The sequence below is a fragment of the Gymnoscopelus microlampas genome (genome assembly GCF_963454915.1).
Source record: "Gymnoscopelus microlampas genome assembly, chromosome: 9".
NCBI lineage: Eukaryota > Metazoa > Chordata > Actinopteri > Myctophiformes > Myctophidae > Gymnoscopelus > Gymnoscopelus microlampas.
In genome coordinates this window covers 9,934,076-9,952,434 of record NC_139946.1, presented here as the reverse complement: position 1 = coordinate 9,952,434, position 18,359 = coordinate 9,934,076, and the positions used below count along the sequence as shown (strand labels likewise).

Sequence of the window (18,359 nt, the reverse complement as noted above, 5' to 3'; positions counted from 1 at the left end):
CCATATGGTGATAACGGAAAAGATTTTTCTGTGTTTATTCTTACTAACAACACTACATGTTCAAGGCAGTGGTGCTGACAGATTCTGATGTTTGCAGAATCTGTCTTGAGCGGTTAGCTGTGGCATAACTGGATAGGGGCATGCATCGGCCTAGTGTGAATAAATTGTTTCTCGTGCAGAAGGGTTTACCCGATGTGGTGCCTTATATTTTACCACTTAATAAAATGTTGGACAGTCATTTTTACTCTTTATTTCTGTACATTAATTACGGCTGGACTTGGAAGCTAGGGAATATGAACATGGCCGATTGGGGGCGCCCTTTTTACGCAACGATAGGCTTTTCATGCCAAGCTCGGAGTTGCCATGTCCTTGTATTATAAGCAACTTTGGGCTTGTTTTTCTGTATAGTTGCTTTTAAATATTGGTAATTGCGGGTTGCAGTTTTTTGGGCTTGTTTCTAAGGTGTAGGTGCTTATTATGGGTTCCTTCCTAAATATTTAAGCCAGTGTTTCTCAAACATTTTCATGTCCTCCCCAAATTAATATGTATTCTGCGGACCCTATCTGAAAATGTTGTGTGCCAGGGATCATGGTGGTGTTAAAAATGTTTCACATTTGTCACTTGTCAAGATAGTTTTGAAAATAGCCGACCTACAAGCTCACAACGCGTCGCATCGCGACGCGTGGTGAGCTTGTAGATCGGCTGTTTTCAAATAGCCGACGCTCATGTGCTCATGTGGCCTGAAGTCGCTTCTTTTGGGGTTGTTTTCATAGAATTGGTTGCTTATTTACTCTCGCAAAACCAGGCAACACTGCCCAAGCCCCTCCCACTCGTACGTCAGAAGGTCATCACCGGAAAAGGTCACATATTTCATCGAGCAAGATGGCGACCTCCTTGTGCCAGTGTTACCAGGTGAGTTTACAGTAACCACTGTCAAATAATGACTCCAAACACCTTTTACTGCTAATGCACGTTTGGCATTGACTGTGGAGAAACGTGCGTACGTCAAACCTCTTGTTCACCAATGTTGATATGAGCCTTTTCCGAGCTAAATGCTAAGCTAGCCTTGCTAACGTCTGAATGGAAGGAGCTCCAAGCCGACCTGATGCATGGAAATCACAACCAGCTAAATGAAATGTCAATTATGCTCAGTGGTGGAAAAAGTATTCAAATGTTTTACTCAGGTAAAAGTATCAATACTGCAATGTAGAAATACTGTTACAAATAAAAGTCCGGAATTCAAAATTTACCCTGAGTTAAAGTCCATAAGTATTGGTATCAAAATGTACTTAAAGTACCAAAAGTAAAATTACTCATTAAGCATAATGTCGCGTTTCACAAGTTCAAAATATATAAAAAATCTTTTGAAAGTAGCAGATCTACAAGCTCACAATGCTTTGGCATTTGTGATCGGCTATTTTCAAATGGCCGAAATATATATAGGGCTGAAGTGGTTAATGTATGTTTTGTAATAATAATCAAAGTCTACAAAGTAACTAGTAAGCTGTCAAATAATTGTAGTGGAGTAAAAATACAATATTTGCCTCTGAGAAGTAGTGGAGTAGAAGTAAAAGTATTGGAAATTGGAAATACTGAAGAAAGTAAAAATATCTCAAAATTGTACTGAAGTACAGTACTTGAGTAAATGTACTTAGTTACTGTACACCACTGCTTATGCGTGTTCATGTTGGAGTCTACTAATCCTGGATTCCTGGTCTTATACTTGTCGCGTACAGTACAATGCAGACTGAATAACCAATTGGACCAGATTATGTTGATTGATTGAATACTTTATTAGTCGAAAATGTGACCAGCATGGAAGTGCAGTAACACACTTGGGCTAAAAGCACATCACAAAAAAGTATTGGGGACTTGTTTCCATATTGCTTTTCTAAATGTATAAATCTAGTATGTAGTTGAATTGAATGCATATACATATTTTTCCTCGTAACAAACAACTGAAAAGTGTTAAGTCGTCTGAAGTTGACTGGTCTACAGTATTTGAGTGAGGTTTAATCTATTTTCTTCACTAGATATGTATCAGAAGAGGTTTGCTGGTATCCAGCCCCTACTTGCTCCTTCACAACAGACCTCATGTCTACAGGATATGTGGGTCCCTTACAAATTCTTCACAGGTAGTCACTGATTACATTGTCTCCTTTTTCTTAGAGTAGTTCACTCCTAAAATTACCTTTCCCCTATCAATTACTCATCCTGTAATGGCTTGAGTACAAGGATAATCTTCATTTGTGTAACATATGTGAATGTATGGGGAATGAATAGCCCCTTTTTTGGAACCCTTTATACCTTTTTTGTGTTTGGGATGACGGTATCCTGGATACTGTCAGAAACGGTTTGCACTGGAAGAAACTGAATTAAAATATATTTTATAAAGCAAAGCTTTGGAAGCAGACAGAGCATATAACTTACTGGACACATAACACTGAAATTGGGATTACACTGAGTGTTGTTTTGGAGTTTTGCTGTTAATCCTGGACCCCCATTTGTTTTTTAAACAATTCTCTTTTTCCAACTATTCACTGTTTTTGGATCCTTTAAAATTATCCTTGTGTTCAAGCCATCATGGGGTGAGTAATTGATTAAGTCATTTGGGGAGTGAAATACTTCTTGAACACACGAATGAATTAATATAATTACGTTTCATGAAACCATGATTTGCATAGCTTTCAGAGACCCACTGCCAGATAAATACAAGCTGAGAGTTATATGTGCTTCAACACAGTAAAAAGGTGTCCTTAACTCGTATTCATGTACACGTAGGTACGGTATGCGTCAGGAGGTGGAGGCAGGAAAGGTTTCCTGGGAGAGTTTCTGGATAACCTGAAGGAGGGGCTTAACAAGAACAAGGAGATGAAGGAGAACATCAAGAAGTTCCGGGAAGAGGCCAAAAAACTAGATGAATCGGATGCACTGACACAAGCTCGGAAGAAATATGTTAGTGTTTGGCTACATTCCAGAACCTCTGTAGCAGTCAGTTGTGCTATGTTTTAAATATGAGATGCATTATTTGTGCCGTGTTGTGTTCATCTTTCTTTCTTATCTTCCAACCCCTTTTTTAATGTCAGAAATCTATTGAGTCAGAAACTGTGAAGACCTCTGAGGTCCTGAAGAAAACATTGGGGACCTTCTCAGAGACTGTCAAAGAGGTACGTGGAAACATTTAAGTTCAAATCATCATCTTATGTATCCAGTTCATACATTTGTTTATGTGCTTCCTACCATTATCTGAGTTCAGTGGTTTGTGTGTATGTATGTGTTTTCAGGGTTTTGAGGAGGTTGGTCGTTCAGACATTGGAAGGAAGCTCAAGGAAGGGGCCAAGAGCACAGCAGGGTCTATGTCCAAGAGTGGAGAGATGTTTGGAAAGACTGGGGCATTTAAAGCAATATCACAAGTAGGTCACTGTTTTAAGGTTGTAATATAGTTGCCCTGCTTACAAAACAAAAATGAAACCGTGAAGCTTTAGACAACATGAAATTGTAACACATTAAAATATGGACATTTATACCATGCATAGATATTAAAGTGTAGAGGGGTTATGGGCGCCCTCCTTTAGCAATCATAGCCTCTTACTTTGCTAGGGGACCAAAGACACACGCCATGGAGGTCCGCATGGATCAATTACTCCCTCTTATGTGTTTGTTGACAGCCTGTCGAGTGACAACTGCTGTCTCGCGTTGACAGGCAGCCCATACAGCCCGGTCTGTACTTGGATACCTCAATAAAATTATACAACGTGCATATCGAAAAACAAGAGATCAGAGAACAATGTGTATTACGTCTCCTTTTATTTTACTGAGCTGATTATTTGACAAAGTTATATCATTCAAATATAGTGTTTACTCATACCGCCGGGCTCTCATTGAATTCAATGCATTCTGTCAGGGCTCCAATTTGCCTCACAGTGTGTAAAGGTAACGTTATCTCTCCACGTCTTCTACCGATTATAAAACCAGTGACTCCTGTTACTCCATATGGTGGAATAGTAACATTTATTTATATATTTATAAATATCTAAAACGGCCTGGTATTAATTTTAGAACAATACTATTTATTGTCCGTAGGAGGACGAGTGACTGACGGGGTTGATAACAAGCGCCAGTGTCCAGTGTTTGAAAATAAATAGCTAAAAAAATCTTTTTTTAGGGGCCAAAAACGTGTTTGTGTGTGGACAAATCCCCCCAAAACGTATTGTTTAAAAGAAATACTTGTGTATGTGTGGACAGGGCCTCACACTGCTGAACACTGCAACGTCTTTGTCTTTAAAGTACTGTATATATATATAATATGTGTTTTGTTTTTTCCCACAGGGCATGGAGAGTGTGCAGAAAGAGATAGATGACCTTGGTCATACTGGTCCCTACCGACCCCCTTCCAGACTCAGAAAGAGGAGTGAGTTCTCCTCCAAGGGTGCAGACGACAGCAGTAGAGTCTTTGAAGCCAACGAGTATGTGAACACCCTCCATTCTCAAGGCGCTTTTCCACCACTAAACCGCACCATTATGTAAAAGTATGATCACAGGGCCTAGAAAAGTTTGATGTTAGAGTTGTTTTTGTAATGTTAGTGTTCTGTTATTACCATTATAACTGGGGCGAACTGCAATATGAACTGATTTTAACACGGCACTGACTACATGATTTTTAGCTGAGGATGAGGTCGTTGCCATGTTAGAGCTACAGTGTATAAACTGTGTGTTAATAATGACACTGTGTGTGTGTGTGTGTGTGTGTGTGTGTGTGTGTGTGTGTGTGTGTGTGTGTGTGTGTGTGTGTGTGTGTGTGTGTGTGTGTGTGTGTGTGTGTATGTATACTTGTACTCCAGGGAAGCCATGGGTGTTGTGCTCCACAAAGACTCTAAATGGTATCAGCAGTGGAAGGACTTCAAAGACAACAATGCTGTCTTCAACAGTAAGCAACTGTGACTATTCTGTCTTGTGTGTTTACATTGTCTACTTATGGGAGTATTTATTAAGTATTAATGTGCCATAAAGGTAGATTTTATGTTTTGTATTGTATATTTTTCATGCTGCAGTTATAGATTTGACCAATAGATGGTGCTGTGGAATATAGTGTGTATGTGTGGTAATATCACAGACTTGTCATCAGTCAGTGTTGTAGGGAAATAAGCAGGTGTATGCAACATGGGAATCCCTCCGCATATAGATGGCTGAATTTGGAGATGTTGAACATCATCGCTGTCAGGCAGAAACCTCCATATCTCCATAAAACAGTGCTATGAACACCCTTTACGTCTGTGTGTGGGTTTTACTAATATTAATCCAATGAAAAGTATTAAAACGTGCTTCAACCTAACTGCATTGGATCCTCAAACTGTCGGTCAAACCACCTAACTCCAACTTTGGAGATAGTTGTTTTTTCCATCATTGATTGATCCACTTGAGCTGCATTTGGGTAAAGTGATGATAATATAAGGACACATTCACAAGTCAGATACACAAGTATCTGACAATGTACAGTCAAAAACCGGGCTGATTTGGGTTATAGCATAAGTTTAGCTTATTTATTTTAAAACATGGTTTTAAAACCATGCATGTTCATATATACAGTATACAGTATTTATGAACAGTAGAATCATCTGTGTGAATTTATCTATTTGTAATCTGAGAGTGTACAAACGTACCCATTATAATTGTACACTCTCTGAGTTAGATGAACACAGATTTTACAGTGTACCGAGGCAATGCCTGTATAAAGACTGTTTTAATAAGGACTTTGTAACCTTGGAGTTTGAGAGACTTGACTAATGAGTAGCAGCTAACAAGAGTCAGGCCACGGGGTTCCTCCTGGGACTGGAGGCGAGGAACAGGGAGGCCGTTTTGAAACCGATCCCTCAGAATGATGATGTGTTTTATCCCACTCTGGCAAGTGTTGTGCAGTGGGGCAAGCCAAGCAATTATGCATTACTTAAAAAGACTGTTAAAGATGAGTCATTTTTGGACATAGCAATGACATTGCGCAAAGTCAACACAATTGCCACAATATTAGTTCCACTGCTGTCATGGCAGCATCAGCACTTAACTCTAGTCTTGAATACATTGTGGATTCTAGTTCTGTGGAAAGCGTGTGAGTAGGTGGGTGTGCTTTTTATGTTGGTGTTTATTTGTCAGGGCAAATGTCAGAAACGTACTGTTCGTCATCCATCACTCTAGAGAGAAGCAATGATGTTGTTCGGAGCCTCAGTGTTTAGTCCATTCATTCAGTTGGCCATCGGGGCCTGTGGGAATAAGCGTGTTGGACAGGAAAGAAATGTGTAACATCAGTGTTTTTAAGCACTCGCTATGAATCAGGGTAGTGGCCATGGATAGGGTCTGCTGTTTTGTTTTATGTTTGGGTTCACAAGAAAAGGGGTCTGTTGCAGTTTGACCATGTTACAGATCACAGACTTGATTATCCTGTAGTGTGAGTGGTCCAAAGATCCAACCTAAAACTAGGGATGTCCGATATTATCGGCCGATATTAGCATAAAAATTGATATCGGGAAAATATCGGTATCGGTTTTTGAGAATTTTTTTTTTTTTTTTTTTTTTTTTGCTTTATAAATAAGTTACAGGAGTTCTTACTGTATATGGTGTGTGTGATATGAAATTTAAGCTTACCCTAATCACAATAATCCCCGCATATATCGGTATCGGTTGATATCGGTATCGGTAATTAAGAGTTGGACAATATCGGTATATCGGTTATCGGTAAAAAAGCCAATATCGGACAACCCTACCTAAAACTCATTTTCACAGAGGATCAGGGCCATCTGATCATTTTCAGCCCGAAAAGTCATGTAGTGTGAGCCCAGCATTACTGTAGTTACACTCTGTCTGTTTTATTTTTCCTCTCTCTCCTGTTCTCTCTCAATCACTCTTTGTGTCTTTATTTCTGTCTGCCCCATTCAGGGTTCTTTGAGATGAAGATGAAATATGATGAGAGTGACAACGCCCTCGTCAGAGCATCACGTGCTGTCACTGATAAGATGACTGACATCATAGGTAACAACACAATTCTGCTGTTCCACTCATTTCCAGGCATTTCCAATCACACTTGAGAGCACTGAACTTACTTCAGTTCAGTAAAGGTCTTCCACAAAACACACGGAGTGAGGGACAGGGCACAAGGAGAGCTCCATCAGCTAGGGAGAACGGGGGACAGTGAGAGGGGAAGAGAGCCTAATTCACCCACGCAATATCCAGGCAATGCTGGTCATGCGCAACGACTTGTCAGCGCAATAACCCCGGCAACACTGGGCAAGGCAACAGTCGGCCCGTGGGCTACCACTGGTCCACCTGCAGTAATATCTGGACTGGCAAATTATTTGATAAATAATTAGCAATATCTGACTGACAGTTATTATACAGTAGGCTGTAAAGTCAAATAGAGAATCTTCCCCCACCTAAAAGAATGTCTATTATACCTTTATACATGTTGAGAGTGAATGACACTATTTTCATTTCGCATTTATTTGCAGAAAATGACAACTAGTCAAAATTACAGTGCTTAAAGACCTCGAATTGTGCGTATTCATTTTTAAACAACTGTTTTAACGTAGGAATACTTCAGAAGTCAATAGTGTGTGGAATAACCCCAATATCCCAAAACCAAATTGATGCTGTAACAACAGACACTGGAAGGGAATTGCTACCATACATAGAGAAGTTACATTTGGAGAGGCTCTCTTGATTTTCTCCAGAGCTAAACTCTAGAAATGTTTGGAAATGTAACTTCGGTCGATTATTTCTCCCCTTCAATAATACCAATTGGTATTGTATTTTATATTGTTGTTATCGTTGATTAGTCACCTTTACAACAAGGTATATTTGAAGACTATACGGTGGCCATAGCTGAGTGGATAGAGATGCTGTCTGGGAATCAGAAGGTCACCATCCTGTCTATTTGTTGAATTGTCCCTGATCAAGACACTTAATCTCTAACTGCTCCCCGGGAGGCGTATTGATAAATACTATAAAAATAACTCCTAACAAACTCTCAAAAACAAACATGGATTTGGCTGAACTGAAATGTTGTTGGACTCCTTCACTATTTTTCAAGCTGACGTCATATAATTGGTACTCACTATGTTTCTGCCTACTCACACTCTGTGTCTCAGAGGAGTGCTGTCGACAGTCAAGAAACCTGCCTATGCCAGTGACGAGTGCTCCTTTAATGCACTGTGAAAAGAAAAACTTGGCTCAACCAGTGAGAGTGTCAGTCAAGTAACTGCAACGTTGCCCGTTCCATTCCAGTTTGTGTAGCTGTGTAGCATGTCATTCTCTATACTTGTTTTAATGTAATTCTTCACAGTCCTGCTTAAATGAAACCTAAAAATATATTTTCTTCATCTGTGTGGATGTGTGATTAGGTGGACTGTTCTCCAAGACGGAGATGTCTGAGGTTCTGACTGAGATTCTGAAAATAGACCCGTCCTTTGATAAAGATTCCTTCCTCAAACAGTGTGAACACGACATAATCCCTAATGTACTGGAGGTATGTGCCGCTTTGCTGCTAACATTACAATACATTACATAAATGTATGTGCTGTAGGGTCAGGTATCATTTGTCTTTTCCTTTTAGAAATCAGGAGCAAGTGGTCAAGGTAAAGTCATAGACTGACTTTCATGTGATTTGCGTTCAAATCACTGCATTGCAGATAATGTTGCCTGTCTGTCTGTATGTCTGTAACTTGATACGCAATTGATTTAGTTTAGCATTTAGTTTGTACCACTCCAAGCCCATGAAAATCTGGACTCAAAACTAATCAATATTAAATAAATAAATGAAGGCATTTCCATTTAAATGTCACGATCCCATTACCAAAGAGCACCTTCCCAGCACTACTAAGATATTTGATGTGCTTTCCATTAGCCCTTTGTCTCTTCTCTAACTTTTACTGCGACTGTGTGCTTTGCTCTGTCTGCAGGCCATGATCAGAGGGGAGCTGGAGGTACTGAAGGACTGGAGCTATGAGGCGGTACGACCTCTTTAATCCACTGTCTATCTCTGCTCATAACGGAGAAGAAACAGACAGATTTTCATACAGACTGCAAAAATAAAGTAACTGGAATCTCAGGATAATGCTATTGTTCCCTGGAGTACTGTTGCAAATACAGAATTTCCATCCATGGGTGTTTTTTCTTGTCATTAGTAATGTTTCCCTCTCTCATTTCTCTTTCCCTCCCTGCCTGTCCTTGGTGGGCCTCTAGACTTACAGCCAGTTAGCCCACCCAATCCAGCAAGCTAAGGCCATGGGGCTACAGTTCCACTCTAAGATTCTGGACATTGACAATATTGATGTGAGTTAACCAAGCCTATTCTTAAGGTCTTAACACATATCCCTTGGTGTGTAAAGACGTGTACTTGCGGAAGGAGACTGCCGTTTCTCAGCTCTGTGATTTTGCAGTCCACAGCACCATGTCTTTTGCTAAAGAATGGTTGTTGAACTTTTTAAAGCTGTCTGCAGTAATAGACAGCTGTGCCAAGGGGGCGATGTTTTTACATGTCCTTTAGCCATGTTAAACTAATGCACCATTTGAACTGAATGCAATTATAAGCTGCTTTAAATGTTTGAATTTAATGAAACAGTGGTTTTCAACATGCAGTCCAGTGGACCTTGAGGGGGTGCCAAGGGGTCTTCAGCTATATTTTGTTTTAGAGTTTACAATCAAATGGACCCTAATGGGTCTGTAACTCTGAGAAAGTACAAAATGGAACACTGAGGATTTTACTGTGTAGATTAGGGTTCCAGAGATATTCTTTTTTTGTATCAAATGGGGTTTTGTGGGGTAATGCATATGAAACTGGGTGTCCTTGAAATAAAAATGTTTTGAAAATCACTGTCTCTTTCCAGTTGGCCATGGGGAAGATGATGGAGCAGGGTCCAGTATTGATCATCACGTTCCAAGCCCAGCTTGTCATGGTGATCCGCAACCCTAAAGGAGAGGTGGTGGAGGGAGACCCGGTACGTTACAACTGCACTGTAAAATCCAGAGTCTTAATTTGACTCTTGAGTGTGTAAAAAGATGTTTACACATTTTTACAATTTGGGTCATTTCCCTTCCCACAGCTCTGTGTGTGTGTGTGTGTGTGTGTGTGTGTGTGTGTGTGTGTGTGTGTGTGTGTGTGTGTGTGTGTGTGTGTGTGTGTGTGTGTGTGTGTGTGTGTGTGTGTGTGTGTGTGTGTGTGTGTGTGTGTGTGTGTGTGTGTGTGTGTGTGTGTGTGTGTGTGTGTGTGTGTGTGTGCGTGCATGCGCGCGCGCGCGCATGCATGGTACCTTGTTTCATTCGTTGTCTCTGCCGCTCCCTCCATTTCTCTCCCTCCTTGTATTTATTTCTTGCTTCTTTAGAGTGGGTTGAGGAACAGACCGACCTGCGCATCACTACTGTATACACTTATGTACACAAAACATTTTTAAAGATGACCTCTGGCTATCTCTGATAATAGCTAGAAGTACAAATTACACTGGCATGGTCCTTTTAAGACCCCAATCAGACAGTGTCCATTGGGGGCACCTGAGGGACACCAGAGATTTGTGGCGGTTTTGAGGTATGTGTTCAGCACCATGCAGTTGTCCCCGGCTCAGTAGTAAGATGAAAAGGCTGTGTGGATTAATGGTCTATGTACCCTGCCTCAGTGCTTTATGAGCTGGATCGTAATGTCCAGACTGAAACTACAGACTCTGCCTTTAAGGACAGAGTTGTTTCTCCTATGCACAATGCCACTCCTCCCCTCTCTGTCCTTCTCCTCGCCTCACCACTGACACATAAATCAGTTTCTTTTCAAACTCTTTTGATTATGGATGCTCATGGGCCATCTGGGTACTTGTACGGTCCAGGTAATTCAGTATTAGTTTATACCTGTCGGTATTACAGAGATATCCTTGCTATTCTTAAGGCTGTTGACGGCAAAGACAGCCAACCATGTTAAAGTTGATGATGCTGGGGGGGAAGACACTGTTGGGGAACAATTTCATTGTACACTGTCAGTCCAAAACCACACAGTTGGGTTGAATTTACAAGGCTTGTGTTAGCTGTCTTGTTTAGTGTGGAATTACCTCCTGCTGTCAGTCAGGACGGCAAAGTCACTCCTCATCTTCAACCGTAGTCTGAAAATGCATGTCCAACTCCACCTCATCTCCTAGCATATACAGTACTTAATAATAATAACTTTAACTTGTATAGTGCCTTTCAAGAGACCCTTTACATCAACAGAACTGTTTTTGATTCTACTTGTTATCTCTGCATCTGCAGTTGTTGACTTTACTGTATGGTAATGTTACACAGTAGATGCTGTATGTATGTTGTATACTACTACCCAGGTTGAAGTCTACTTGTCTAGGTTGAACCGAGTTACTTTGTAGCATTTTTCTACTTGTCAGCATTGTTGTTTTCTTAGCAGCTTAAAGGGTCTACACCATGAATTAAAAAAAATATATATATATTTAATATCATATTGTTTATGTCCCTCGAACGTTTTTCAAAAGGTTTGAGCCTAAATCAAGCCTCAGATATACTCAGTCCAACTAACTTCTCTCTGGCTTATAAAGCACTTTCACCTGCAATACCACATTGTCCTGTTTGGCACGGGGCGCTATTGAGCCAGTTTGTATGCATGTTATCTCCTGGTTCTGTGTGGAAAAAGTAAAAAAAAGAAAAATATATATATATATTTTTTTTTTAAATTGTTCGCGCTAGTGACATCACTTTTGGGACCAAATCAGTTTGGCCTGTTTTTTGACCAATTTACAGAAAACCCCAGATTTGCTGTGAAAGCCTGAGTGTTCAAACTGGGGTATTTTTGAGGATAGAAGAGAGGTAGGGGAGACCAAAAACACACAAAAAAGAAGAAAAAGTTAAAATTCATGGTGTAGACCCTTTAATTCCATGTCCAATTAAACCTGTTGTTGGTTGATTCAGTTCATTGCACTTAGCTCTGGATAATGGTGTCTACTGAATGCCTAAATTGTGTTGCTTTCTTCACCAGTATATAATTTATAGTGATTACGTAGAATTGAAGAGCGAAATCTGTTTCTTCTCAGGACAAGGTGCTGAGGATGATGTATGTGTGGGCTCTGTGTCGAGACCAGGAGGAACTCAACCCCAACGCTGCGTGGAGACTACTAGACATCTCTGCATCCAGCACTGAGCAGATCCTCTAAAGCTCAATTTATACTTCATCGTACGACAGTGACGCTTGCCGAAAATAACGGATCTATAAGCTAACAACGTGTCGTTAGCTTGTTGATCGGTTCTGTTTGGCAAGCAACACCATTGTGCGATGGAGTTTAAATTAGGCATAAGACTCTTATTAATAAAAAAAGAAAGACAATAAAACACAGACACACCTTGGGACACCAAACATGCAGACCCCAGCGATTATCTGGAAACGGATCTGTCCAAGGCTTGGAATGAGGAAGTCAGTGGATGGATGGAGCATGAAGGACCAGCGGGTCATGGGCTCAATTGCTACAGAAGCATCAAAATGTAGTGTTGCTGCTAATTATCAGCTGCCCAACTTATTACTCCTCTTCTGGACAGCCGGACAGGCTGATATGGGCAGATTGCAAGCTGCTGTTCCCCAGTATAGATACCCCAGTCATTCCACTGTTTGACACAAGGGGGTGATAGATTACTCGTCTCCATCTTCAGTTCCTCCCTTACTTGTCTGTTTACCCGTTTACTTATTCTGGTGCAGAACAGTCCAAAGTGTTTGTTTCAGTCATGAGGTTGAAGATTCCTTTGTACCCCATTTCTACTCTTAATTTACTTCCTTGGATAATATCAGGGATTTCTGTCTTGCACATTTCTGATGGCTTTCAAAAGATGCGAAGTGCAAAATTAGTACATAACTAAGCCCCTGACATGGTTGAAGCAGGCTGCAATGGTGTTAGTTTCACAATGAAGTGATGAACTTTAATTTAACTCCCTCTCTGTCAAACCCTTATCTTTCTCTGTTGGGAAATTATCTTGGATAATAGTGGCCTTGTGACCCATGTTTGTATGATAATAGTCCAGTGTAATTGTTAAAACTTAACAAAGTTTATATTTATTATGAAATAAAATGGATCCCTTTTTCCAGCTTTTAAGACATTGTTGGAACATTTGAATGAAACCATGCCCCTTCAAGTATTTAAGCTCATCTTAAAAGGAACCTGGGAATATAACATGAAGGGCACGCTCAAATTGTTTCATTAAATGCTCAATTAAGTGGGGGTTCAATGTGACCTACATCCTTTCCTATGGGAAAATGCTAATCTGCAGATGATTTGCTTTTCTTCTTTTTTTCATAGCAGAAATAGAACACTTAATTTTAGTAATGAATATTGAATAACATTCAGGTAACATTCAATTTGCTTTGAGTGAAATACAATGGCCTCTGTGACTGTAATAGTGGCACATAATGGATGAAATTGTGATTTGGACTTTTTTCTTTTGGATTCTCTTTTATCACTTTCTGTAGAGGTTGGCATGAACAACCAACAATAAGAGGATCACTGCTCTGGGTCACCTTGGCTTTCAAATAAGCCTGTGTCAACTAATCTTTAGTTGCAAGTTGAACTCAATTCACCTGAACTCAATTCACCTGTAGTGTGACTAGTCTTGTCAATGTGAAGACAGTGCGCCCTGATTTGGTGCAACTCATCAAATTATCATAACACTGACATTCCTACTTGTGCCATGCCTGCGCAGATATCGTACACTGTAAAATACAGAGTAGAGATGTACATTTAACAATGAAATGGGTCCTTTTAACTCTAAATGGACTCTTACGTGGTCCATTTTTACACCAGTCATTTTAACACTGGATTTTGCATTCACAAAATGTTATGTTTAACATGGGGGGCTAATGATTACACTAGATTTGACTGTGTAGTGACTTATTAATGGTCCCCGTTTCTACTGTAACTGAAGAAGTAATTTGATCATGTTATGTACCAATTTCTCGTTTCAGCTTTGTCAACTATGTGGTCCAGTGCAATGGTTCTCAAACTTTTTTGATTTTAAGGACCCCCAAATTGAAATTATTTTGTGCCAGGGACCCCCATAGAAGATTTGTCAACATGTTTCAAAAATAGATCTACAAGCTCGTAGATCAGCTATTTTCAAATAGGCAAATAATGAAATGTGGTCAATAATTGTTGTTCCTCATTTAGCTGGGGACCACCTGGAACCATAGAACCAGTGGTCCACTGTGATGGGGACACATCTGCAGGTTCTTAAATAAACACGGGTGTGTGTGTGCTTAAATAGCCTGCCACTACACCTCTGAAAGGACTGTCTGATGTGGGCTTTCTAACAAATATACTGTAAGTTATGAATGAGGTAAGAGTCACAACATATACAGATACTCAGACCGCACTATTACAACTCACTGATTGTACACAAGCCCTATTCTGTCAAGTCAACATCGGGGAACAGTGAATAATTATCTTGCAAATCCTGTATTTTTTCCTCTACAATCTACATCATCCATATCAAAGGTGTGGAGAGTCAACACTTCTGATTAAAATGCAAGAATTTCAACCAGAATGGCAATTCTGTTATTTATACTCTACTGAATATTTAAGATACATGATCTAATTCTCAAAGTACCAAGTAAGAAACAAAAAGTAATGTTATACTTGAAATTATGAGTACCCCCCTTCCCCCCAATTAAGGAAGAGGTACCACCATTTGGAAAATGTGCTGCCTGCTACTGTGACTAATTTCTGGCATGAAAGTAAAACTCATTACTGAATGGTACTGCAAGTATTAAATATATTTTAAAAAAAAACTTTCAGCATTTAAATGACAAATTAATATGTAACATTTTCCCCCTAAACTAAACCCCTCACTTGTTACCTGAAAGTGTTCATAACAGGAAATTGAATCTGTCAGATGTGCATTTCTGTCTTCCCCTAGAGCCACAATTCAATCAAATCACTCCTTGCACTCACAATGGATCTAGTATGACTCTCCTAAGCTGCTAGACAAATCGAGGTTACAGAGGTACAGAAGGTAGAATTCACAAACAGTGCTCTATGAATTCAGATGGGCCTTCTCTTGCATGGCAGGATTGATTATGCTGGCCTTGTAACAGTAAGGGGCATGTGGAGTGCCTGATGAGCAAGCCTGTACATTGAAGGTGTGTATGTGTCGTGTGTACTATATGCGTATGCATGCCTGTTTGTGTAGAATACGATTCCAGGGTTGTCAAGAATGATGGATCCCCTCGGCTGGTATTGGTAAGCTACGCTGAGGCAGCAGCTCCTCAGGGTGGCTCCCCACTGCTCAGGATGCACCCCCTCAACACACACACACACACACACACACACACACTCATTGGCAGGCATATATTGAGCTTATACAGCACTGTTTCACAAACACTGGGTTGGGACCCCATGGGTCGCAAGTAAATATCACCCTTTTTATGTTTCCTATGTATTCATTTTTAGATTATCTCAAATTATAAAAAATATATATCAGAAATTAAGAATTTTGTATTTGTATAATTTTTCAAAATAATTTAATATATTTTCATAAAATATAAGAAATACCATAAATGTTAAAAAAAAGAGAAGTAGTGAAAATTGCATTGTTCATGATGCATCACAAGATCAGAAATGTATTTAACCCTAAACCATTGAATGTTTTATAAACCATAGTATTTTTAAATCCTTTTTTTTTCAATCAGGGAGCCAGTAAATGTAAAGATCTGACAACTGGAGTGATATCCACTTGATCCACCTTCTTGGTATAAGGAAAGAAGCAGCATTCTGAATCATAAGCCATTTAATCCTAGATATATTCTCAAGGTGATAGTAGGTTGACTTAATGTGGCTGTTGAAATTCAGGTCTGAGTCCATGACTACACCAGGATTTGTAGCTTGGTTTGTGGTTTTTAACATTGCTGATTGAAATGGAGCATTGACTTTGGCTCCAAAAACAATTAATTCAGTTTTGTCTTTGTTTAAGTGAAGAAAACTGGTACATGCAATTGTTGATTTGTTCAATGCATTTAATTCTATGATCACAGATTCACAGATGATCGGATATCAAAGTGATCCCAAACCTGTTTTTCTGCTTTGAATTGATTGTGATTGAATACTTTATGAACACGTTTGTGAACAGTACAAGTAGTACAGTCAATTGAGTCAAAGGTTATGCAAGGTTATACATATAGGCCCAGGGAGCTTGTTTCCATTGTACTCAATTCATCAGCAATACAATACATACAATCCACTACAAATACAATACATATTGGAATAAAACTCAGCAGCATCATAAGGTATATACAGAGAAAATGAGGGGCAGGGTGGATTCTACAATCAAGGTGTTCAAGGTGTTAAACTATGATCAATTGTATTTTAAGTTAAGCCATTCTTTTAGGTTAGTTTTGAATTTGGGTAAGGAGTTTAGTTTTGAGTTTGGGTAGGGATTCCCCTTTTTAGGCTAGTGTTTACTACCCAAACTACCCAAAATCTGAATTCTTGGGTCATCTGAAAAAATATAATATTTTGTTTTTCCATAATCTGAGCCAGTGGGAGCATGTCGATGTTGGACAGATGACGACCCAGAATTGGGGAACTCTCCATGCCATTTTTGTCTGCTCAGATCATAGGCTCAGGTGTGCAATTGCAAAGGCACAAGGTAGGCCCTGACCTTTAAGTATGATTCAAACCAATGGAGTATATACTGTGTGCCTTAAAATCCCACAGTCTGTCCTCCTTTATATTTTTCTACTTACACCAATAAGACAATATAATTTAGAATTTACCCTGACACATGCAAACATACTGTACATAGTAAACCGTTGATTTATTGACAGAAAAAGCCACATTCCCATGAACACACACACACACACACACACACACACACACACACACACACACACACACACACACACACACACACACACACACACACACACACACACACACACACACAGGTCAGGTCAGGTCCCACAGAAGTAGGGCAGAAGCGTCACATATATGCTCTTGCTTGAAGGGTGAGTGCTGATGCAGTATGCGGCGTGCCATGTCCTTTAGCAGAGACACTATGTGACGAAGACAACACGGCACAACAATACACTCTGGAATAGCCTATGCTAAATAAAGAATCACTTTCTACTTTTATCTTGGGTTTATTGATTTCTCACACAATCTCTTCAACTCATGACACACACACACGCACACGCACGCACACTTTATTACCACTAGTTTCAGAACGTTGATGTGCACATTTTTCAAAACCCTGGACAAAGAAATCACAACCAATGTTCAAAATGCAATTTTTTCTAAACTCTTGGCTCTTTTGGCTTTTTACAATTACTTGGACATAATACACATATAAACCAAAGATCATTAGTTGATCAAAATGACACAACTTAAAGGAGCACTTCACCCATTTTCAACCTTATCTTCATATACATGGTCCTTACTAACAGTACTGTAGGCTACTCTCAGTTGTCACACTGCATCCCAAAGTGTAGCACAGGGTATGTAATATTATAATGAAAATGTTCCTACAGATTGATAACTTGTGACTGACGAACAAGCAGTAGGGGTGAATCGTTTTGCTATCTTGTAAATAGAAATGTCACTGTGCGTAGCATAAATGGAACATTTTCTTTCATTTATTTTGTTCTCAGTATATTGAATTGTGCTCACTCAGGGGTGGCCAGCTGGAATAAGTGGGCTAAAAGGGCTTGATAGAGCATTCTGTTCTATCATGTAGCTTACCATTCCTCGTTCTTGCATATTTAGTTATGGCAAAAAAACGTGCTAATGTCTACAGAGAAACACATTATTCTGTGGTGTGACAAACTGGTATGGGGTTCTTTCAGGTAGGAATTGCTTGGTGTGGGGTGGCGGTTCAGCTAGGAATTGCTTGGTATGGAAAATATAGATAATAAGATATAATAGTAGATATTCTAACAAATCGTTTCTGTAGAGTATGAGAGAAAATGGTGTCAAATCGCAATTTGCTTTAAGAGAGATGACCTTAAAAGTAACTGACTGTGGAGCTCAATTCCCCGCCACTTGTCACTGGAGCGATATTATTTCAAACAGGTTTTGTTTTGTGTTTTACAAATGGAATTTTTCGACACATGTCAAGTCTCTGATAGCCTCGGAAACCCATGCTTTTTTAAGTCTTTGATGCCTGTCATCCTTCCTTTTCAGTTAATATGCTGCATCTCTCTTCTCACCCTGCTCTCCTCTGTATGATGCCCCATTAAGTATGCTGTCCTTGAGCTCCCCCGGCACCCATCTCCCTGCACAGTAAAATCCTTGTGTTAATTTAAATCGGAGTGTACACATTTTTCCCCCTCACTTTTATTCAGGGAAGGTCGATTGAGA

The 18,359-nt window shown here is 39.7% G+C and overlaps 1 protein-coding gene across 1 annotated transcript; it reads left to right on the top strand.

Moving 5' to 3' along the window:
• Nucleotides 1-859: 859 nt before the first annotated feature.
• timm44 (translocase of inner mitochondrial membrane 44 homolog (yeast)) lies at nt 860-14,499 on the top strand. Its single transcript, XM_084066370.1, has 13 exons — nt 860-912; nt 2,034-2,135; nt 2,782-2,955; nt 3,087-3,167; nt 3,285-3,413; nt 4,330-4,466; nt 4,842-4,927; nt 6,928-7,020; nt 8,388-8,512; nt 8,946-8,996; nt 9,229-9,318; nt 9,873-9,983; nt 12,060-14,499. The coding sequence occupies exons 1-13, from the start codon at nt 883-885 to the stop codon at nt 12,177-12,179; spliced, it is 1,329 nt and encodes a 442-aa protein (XP_083922496.1). The 5' UTR covers nt 860-882; the 3' UTR covers nt 12,180-14,499.
• Nucleotides 14,500-18,359: the final 3,860 nt, after the last annotated feature.